The following is an 8,874-nucleotide window of genomic DNA, read 5'->3' as shown; positions in this document are numbered from 1 at the left end:
GGATTACTGGTGGGGTTGTCACGTAGCTTTTAGTTTATACATATAATAAAACTAACATACATACTAAAAACTTGGCTGTTGCATGAAGATAGGCATGTCTCATTTGAAACAAAGGCTTATGGCTCCCTCTTGTGTTAGCAAAGGGTAACTGTCTGTTGAATGCATGCTTACATGTTGGTCTGATTAAATGAAAAAGACTTGACAGTGTAAAGTGTAAAAAAACTGGTTGCAAAACATCACTTGTGGTCACGCCATTATGCAGAAATATAACAAACTTTATATACAACTTCAATTCCAGTGCAAAGTGAGTACAAAATTTAATCTACAGCACATTTGACACCAAAGTCACCAAATTTAAGTGTTTGCTCATAAATCAAAAGTCAATGAGATCACATCCTGACATCGGATCAGTGCTTCTTTCTGTACCCCTATGGGAGTGTGCAGGTCTGACACCTGAAAGTTTAGTACGTCAATGTCTGAAGCTCCAAACGTGGCTTCCACCTTCACCTTCTCAAACATGTGAAAGTGGACCTTCTTGTTGGCCATGGCAAGGAGGCACCTTAAGAAACGCTCTCGCAGCACAGATCGCGCATGCTGCTCTCTCTGCAATTCCTCTGAGTCAGCATCTGACACAGCAGACGACGAAATAGATGTACGGCAGAGAGAGATGTAGCGGGGTGATTTGGGGTCAAATCCACGGCTGTTGGGGTCGGGTCCTTTGGGCAGGCGGAGCACAGGAACTGGTGTTGCCATGATGTGTCTTTCTGCCAACACAAAAATGGACACTGGCTAGTAGAGCTGCAATGAATATTCAATTAACTGATTAGATGTCAACTCTGAAATAATTTCGCAGCAATTCTCAACATCAATTAATCGTATAGTTGAGTCTTTAAGAAAGAAGTCCAAACTGTCTTATTCCAGCTTCTCATGTGAACATCTTATGTCTTTATATCTCTATGGTCTTAGACTGAAAATCAGGTTGTGGACAAAATGGACATTTGAGGATGTAAAATATTGTTTCAATCATTGGGGTGGGCACAATGGCCAAATATGGTATGTTATTACAGTCCTATCAGTTCATCAAATTTATATGCATTTTAAAGATTGATTTTTTTTGCCCTGAGTGAAATATTAGCTATTTGATTAACAGTTAAACACTATCATCCATCATCCATCACCATGTGGTGAACACGGTTGAGTTTTCTTGGGTGGTGGCTGTGGCAGGATGTCCGAACTTGGGTCATCTTCAGGCTCTCCCTACCCCTCTTGAATTCAGCTGCCCACTTTGCACAGCTGAATAAAGCTAGAGCATCGTAATGTAGCACACCATGCCAGCATGAATGTCGTTGGGGGCTAACTCCTTTTTCTGCACCACAGTGCCAAATTTGAACCATTTTCACAAAATGTCTCTAGTACTATCCAAAGTCCTGAATTATTATCTGATGTGGGTTTATCCGGAAGGAAACCATACAGTTAGTATCAGGAAAGGTTGAATTGTATGACAAGTTTCACTGCTGTGGAATAACTTCGTCTTAGTCAGCCTATGAACTTTTCAGCCCACCCTCATACATTTAGGAAAGACAATTGAGATTAATATACTTTGAATAATCAACAGATTGTTCAAAGTATAATCACAGCAAACAACTACTACCTTCATAATCACATTAATTTGACATTTATCAACAACACACAAGAAATCTTCACACTGAGCAAAGGATTTTACATTGGTTTTAAGACAAAATAAGCTACTTAATATGTCGTCTTCGACTTTCACAGGATCCACAATAAATGATTACAAGATAGAACGTACTGTACCCCAATTTATACACATCACCTATGGTGTAGTTATAGTAAAGCAAAGCTGGATCAGATTAAGGGTGCATATAATGATGTTCTTAGAATATTGCTGAAATATCCAAGGTGGGAAAGTGCAAGTTATCTTTTTGTGACATGTAATGTTCCTACTTTCCATGCTTTGCTGAGGAATTTTATATATAAGTTCATGTGCAGGCTCAAGATATCTAGGAATGGAATCCTAATGTCTCTGACTTACTCTAATCTGAGTGACACATGGTACACCTCCATTTTTTGGAAATACTGGCACAAACAACTATATGTATTTTAACTGCTGACCACTGACTAACATTGTATATCTGTGATTTTTATCTCTGTGCCTTGTGTGTGTGCGTGTATTGTCTGCTTTTGGACTTCAAGTCTGCAAATAAAATAAAAGAAACACGACGGATATTTCATACCGTAAGACATAATGGTGCGATTTCTCTGCAGCATAAAGCAGTGTGAATAACGCAGTCTTCTTATATCCCGTATTTTATTTGGCATGTACAATATTAATAGCAAACTTAGCTTAATAATTTATCGGAAAGCCTTGTTTAATCAGCTAGCTTAATAACACTGACTGTTAAACATAATGACAGTATTTGAGTGAGTTAAGTTAGCAACTAGCTAATACGAGGGTGCTTCTTTACTTCAACACTTAATTATGACAGATAATAACGTATTTTTCCTTACACATTAGCGAAAACAGTAAGAAAGTCTTGGCAAAGATGCAGTAGTGGTTTAATCAGTTGTCTGTGCTAACACTTACTGGCTCGATTCCTGTATACTATCCTGTAAAAACAGCAGCTTCGACTCCTGTGGCGTTTGGCTGGTCCTTCTTCGTCTTCGTGGGACTTTATGCTGATTGGTAACCAGCTTTAAAACACAATACCGCCACCTGGTGGACTGGGGGATAACAGCATATTAGGCAAGACAAGACAAGGCGAGGCTGGTTGATTTATATAGCGCAAGTGCTTACATAAAACATTAAAAACATTACAGCAGGGAGTCAATAAAAGTATAGGCATGAGAAAAACCCCAAAAATAAACAGATAAATAGATAAAATAGATAAAAAATTTAGCATAAAGAAGCAGTGCAGATCTGAACTGATGAAAAAAAAAAAACTCTATTCAAATGCAAATTTTCAGGGTTTGTTGGAAATGGGATAAGGAAGAATGATTAACTTTTGGGGGTAATCCGGAAGAAATCCTGGATTCTGGAACACTTTGAAATTTTCGTTAAACATTGTGGTAAAATGGGGCCAAAATTTTCGTTTCCCAATATCTCGCTTAATTATTGACCAAAACTCATGAAATTTAACTCAGGAATTGACAATGGGGTCCTCTATCACATTTCAAAGGCTGATCCGGATCTGATCCAGAAGGCGGATTTTATTTTAAAAAATAAATGTAGGATTTGTATCACCGATTATGTGGGGAATTTTTGCGCTTGGCGGAGGTCTGTGCTCTCCGAGTGCTTTCTAGTTTTTTTTATGTATTTACAGTTGTAAATGAACTCACTTCTCACTCACTTATACAAACTCTTCTAGACTGCAGTCATTTTTATGAAGAAGTTTATAAGCAGCTTAAATCATAATTCTTAAAAGCTACGTTGGTTGCTTATTAAATTATATTTACCTACTAGAAACACAAACAGAGCACTTTCCACAGCAATGATCACCATCACTATATTCATCTGAAATGGTAATTTGAAAAAGGTTACAAACATTCCAATTTAATCTGCAAACATTTCTATGACGGAAACTATACTATACTAAACACTATAAATTTTCCTTATAATATGAACCAGTCTATGAATATAATTAAGGATAGTGTCTTTATTAAAGAGAAAAAGCATTTTACTTTTCTTGTTCACTGAATTAAATGTTCTTCAGACATGTATATAATAGTGAAAGTACAAACTTCAGCTCATGGGCTCTATGCCCAGCCTCACTACTTCCTGAACTTCAGGTGGGTCCTTTATTTCCTGTCTTTCATTATTGGACACACTGATTAATCCAGGTGTGCCTAATTAATCAGTAGTCACAACAAGAAGTAACAGACACACCTGGATTATTCTGTGTATCCACACTGAAAGACAGGAAATAAATGACCCACCTGAAGTCCAGGAAGTAGTGAGGCTGGGCATAGAGCCCATTAACATATGATTCATACAGTCAGTGTTAAACAAGATTTTATGCTGTCACAAGCCATGACAACCAACCAGAAGGGTGAAAACAATGCCAGACTTTATCTGGTACTAACCAACAGATACCTTGCAAAACACATTACACCCTTTCTTTCAAATGCGTGTACAGTTAATTACATTTCATTTGTGTGTGTTATGTAATGATGATAGTAGTGATGTTTTAACAACCACTTAAGCAACACATTGTTCAGCAGGTTCAGCAGGGTGATATCTAGGCTTTCTTGAAGGTGGAAGTGCCCATATTTGGACTGCAGGAACACAAAGGGCTGTGTGAGGTCAAGGGTGAGCTACAGCTATTTGTTAGCTCATTGCATCAAAGGTAAACTTAAAGCATTGCACAACAAAGTCCTATAGAATAGAATAGAATAGAATAGAGTAGAATAGAAAGCAAAGGTGCACTATGGGACTATATACAACACACACACACACACGCACGCACGCGCACGCACGCACACACACACACACACACACACACACACACCTGTATTTGAGTCAGAGTTAGTTTTGGGAATGTACAGGACCATGTGGCGTCTTGTTTTCACTAAAGAGGGTACATGCTTCCAGTAAACCACTGATCTCAGCTGGAGGGAGGATATACATGCTACCTTCATCTCAGAGGTTATTGTGTACAGAGAAATGGAGAATTGGGATAGTGGGAAGATCTGGGATATATACAGTAGCTGCTGAAATTTTGTAAGAAGTTGTAAGTTTGGTTTATGTAAACCTCTATAACCCAGGGCAGAGGTTGGAACTGGAGTCACAATATATAATAAAGGGATTCTACAGAAGAGGACGTGGACCTGTCAAACACCTCTGTACTGCTGGTGACCGTATAGCCAGTATGTCTGTTTGGGTTAGAAGTGGACTTGGCCTGAGTTGGGTTTAGTTTCTCCTCAATCCAACCCGAAATAATGACTGCTTCCATAGTTATAATATTGTGTCTTCTGTTTGTGATGTTCCAGGTTCAAGGTACTTTATTAACCCACAGGGGTAAATTATTGTACGGCCAGCAGAACACACATCAAAAGCAAATGTCAGATCTTCTTCTTTTCCCTTTCGGCTGTTCCCCTCAGGGGTCACCACAGTCAATCAACCCTATCCTCTGCATCCTCTTCCTCTCACACTGTCTGCCTTCATGTCCTCTTTCACTACACCCATACTCTGGTCTTAGGTCTTCTTCAGACCTCCTGCCTGGCAGTTCCATCCTCATCATCCTCCTATTAGTGTCATGTTGGCTTTTGGACTGTGTCTGTCTTGTCTGTTTTGTTTGTCATTTCCTGTTTTATTTTGTTAAGTTTCCCTCATGTGTCTTGTCTGTTGTCTTTACTTCCTCTCCCTGATCGTGTTCACCTTTTCCCTGATTACCTGACTCCTCCCTGATTATCTCCACCTGTGTCCAATTGTCTTCCCGCCCTCCTGTGTATTTAAACCCTCAGTCTTCCCCTGTTTGTTTGCCAGTTTGTGCTCTACAACTTGTTGTGTTCACTTACCAGCGTTTTGGATCCTGTTTGTTTGTCTGCTGTGTTTGACCTGTTTTCGTCCTTCGACCACTGATTCAGCCTGTTCCTATCCTGCCTGCTCGTTATCGACCTGGTTCATTACCCGACTCTGTCTCTGCCTACTCCCTTTATCACCTCAGCCTCCACCGATTACCTGTGCTTCGACCTTCACCTGGATTACTACCGTGAGTTTGCCTGTCCCCCATGTACCGTTGCTTGTGTGACTGCTTTCCCGTGTATGACCTGGCTTGTTTTTGACCACCTCTGTTTGTCCCTAGTGGGAATTCCGTTGGGGTTTTCCCGGCTCAGCCAAGCTGGTCGTTTGCCGTATCCACCCGCAGCCCAGACGTTTTTCCCCGGATCTGGTGGCTTCACAGAAGTTGTATTATCTCTGTGTCGTATTCTTATCCCTGTTAAAGTGTTTAATAAAAACACTAAACCTTACTGGATTTTTGTGGTCTTGCTTTTGGGTTCAGCCTTTGTACTTAGCCTATCACAACTAGTATATTCACTATCCCTCCTCTGTACATGTCCAAACCATCTCAGTCTGGCCTCGGACTTTTTCTCCAAAACATCTAACATGTGCTGTTCCTCTGATCTACTCATTTCCGATCCATTCTGGTCCCAAAGAGAACCTCAGCATCTCAACCTCTGCCACCTCCAGCTTTGCCTCCACTCTTTTCCTCAGTGCCACTGTCTCTAAACCATCCAACATGGCTGCTCTCACCACTGTCTTCTAGACCTTTCCTTTCATTCTTGCTGGCACACTTCTACCACAACACGCTTACATGTTTCTCCACCCATTTCAACCTCTTTTCTACACTCACCGTTGCTCTGGACTGTTAACCCTAAGTACCTAAAATTCTCCACTTTCTATCTCTGCTCCCTGTAACTTCACTGTTCCGCTTTGGTCCCTCTCGTTCACACGCATGTATTCTGTCTTGATCTTCATCTCTTTCCTTTCCAGAACAAACCTCCACCTCTCTAGGTTTTCCTCCACCTGCTCCTTGCTCTCGCCACAGATCACAATGTCATCTGCACACATTCTTAGTATAACTATTGGTCCTGCTACGTGGGAGGGCATATCTGTGATCAGACTGAAGCAGTGTAAACTCCGACCATAGAGGGTGTCTAGGGTCATTGAGAACCGACTGGGCCTTAATCAGAGTTCTGACCTTATGCAGGTGTGTAAGGTCATTCAAGGTCACACTGGCACTTCTGCTGCGTACCTTCACAATACCCTGGAGTCTGCTTTGATTTTTGATGTTTTTGATTGATTATATAAGTATCAACATATAAAACCAAATACAACAAAGAAAACAAAATATAAAAAGAAAAAAAAAAAACATATTTGAAAAGGAGTGGGATGAAGTTCAACTTATATACTCCCACCCCCTCTTTCTTTTTTTTTACTGACCATAAATTTCCATGGCAGCTCCCCAAAGTAACTTAACAAACCTTACACATATGAAGATAAATTCTGATAAAGCCTGCACAAAACACAAAAATGTTATACATATAAAAAATAAACTCTGTCCATTTCATAACTGTATTAATCATCAAAAATAAACTGTTAAGGCCAAACCAACAGACAAAAGATAACAACTGACTCACTAAAACAAAAATAAAAAATCTGCATAAAAGTCCTGTCAACATTAAAACTCTGGAGCTTCCAATGAAAATACATGTGTTACTGTGTGTTTTCATTTGTAAAACAGCACAGCACAATGTTTAGGTTATAAGTCCATTTCAGAAGTAGTTTGGCATTTTTAATAAAAACTCCTCTTTGATGTCAGCAGTACCCTTTGGGAAGGGGTGTTACTGATGGGAATAGTTTGGTAGAGAAGACTAGAATCATGTGTCTAAACAAGAGGAATTTTGCAAGAGCTGACAGTTCCGAAAATGATCCTTGTTCAGGCCTGACATCTGCACTCATTACCCTTTTATTTAGAGTAGATCATGGAAATTAAGTGGCCATGGAAAATTGTTAAGATAGGTGGGTATTTGGAAGGCTCAGTGGGGACGGTTACAGAGCTTTTTGTATCAGGTCACCAGTTGTCAGTAAACTACATAAATATATAATATGACATGTGAATTCATTCATTCAGAATAAATGAGTTAAAATAGGGATGAAACAGTCCCTAAATTCTCAGCCAATACCATAAAAGATACTTAAAATTGCATTTTTGCTGACACTACTTCATGTTATTTTGTATTCTGTTTTTGTGTATAAAATATAATTTTTTTTAGAAGCATGAGTACAGTGGAGAAGAGGAAAGAGTGGATTATGTTTGCTGTATTGTCACAAGTATAAATCAGAGAGAGGTATTGAAAAAATCGGTTATAAATATTTATTTTAAGTAAGAGACAAGTGCTAGAGGACACTACGTATTTAAGATCAATAAAGTTATTACATATTCTGGTTCTTGTGGAGTATGTATAACATTAACACAGGTAAAACCAGACCTCTGAAAATGTGTCTTTGTTTAACTCTTCCAGAGTTTTCCTTGTACATCTATCCCAGATACTTTAATATCTTTGTGCAGTCTTACCATGTCAGTCTTCTCAGACTTCTCCTTTGCTTGCTAGTGCATTTCATCACATACAAAAGTCTTCCTAGGAACATATTTCTGTCTCCCATTTGGTTTAAGCCATTGTTCAGTTGCCACTTTCCTCCCTGTTACATCTTCTCCTCCCTTTTCCGTTCTCTGTTCCCTTTCAAAGACATTCCTTGCATCTGCATACAATTAATCATATTCATTCTTAGTTTCTGCACTTTCACTGGCTTTCATCTTCTTCACATTCACTGTAGGCCAGCATAGATGGTTTTAGTCTATCTCTTTTACCTTTTGTCTTTTCTTTTGTCTATTCTGAAAGATTTATCCAGAAAAATGATGAATTGAACTCAAATTAGTCCCACAAAAAGCATTAGACTGTATGATTTTAGTGCCATGCCATAACACGGAGGGGTAAAGTTTATCATCTGTACTGCACTCAGACACTTGGGGAAGATCAGGATGATTAAGCCTTAATGAAAAAGCATCCAAAAAAGGCCAACTACTAAAATGAATTTCAAATACATTCCACATTCCCCTCTGGCAAGTCTCAAGACCTGTAAGAGCAGAGGTCAACCTGCCCCTCCCTGTCAAATGGTAAGGCTCCAGTAGGTCTGGTACTGGAGAGGATTTCCCTTTGGCAGAGCAACATAAAATTAAATAATTAAAGAAGATGGCTATCATATTGTGGTGTGGTTTCCTGCCATTGCAAATTATGTGCATTAAAAAACTGCACTAATTTAAGTACAAGGATTTGGTGCAACTTCATCTATTT

General features: G+C 39.2%; 1 protein-coding gene across 1 annotated transcript; it reads right to left on the bottom strand.

The window, feature by feature from the left end:
• Positions 1-254: 254 nt before the first annotated feature.
• gemin7 (gem (nuclear organelle) associated protein 7) lies at positions 255-2,679 on the bottom strand. Its single transcript, XM_030151185.1, has 2 exons — positions 2,606-2,679; positions 255-764 (listed from the first exon to the last, which is right to left on the bottom strand). The coding sequence occupies exon 2, from the start codon at positions 751-753 to the stop codon at positions 367-369; it is 387 nt and encodes a 128-aa protein (XP_030007045.1). The 5' UTR covers positions 754-764; positions 2,606-2,679; the 3' UTR covers positions 255-366.
• Between the last annotated feature and the right edge of the window lie 6,195 nt (positions 2,680-8,874).

This window comes from Sphaeramia orbicularis, chromosome 13 (genome assembly GCF_902148855.1).
Source record: "Sphaeramia orbicularis chromosome 13, fSphaOr1.1, whole genome shotgun sequence".
In the NCBI taxonomy this organism is placed as follows: Eukaryota; Metazoa; Chordata; class Actinopteri; order Kurtiformes; family Apogonidae; genus Sphaeramia; species Sphaeramia orbicularis.
The sequence above is the reverse complement of the archived record's forward strand: the minus strand, read 5'-3'. Positions and strand labels throughout refer to the sequence as shown.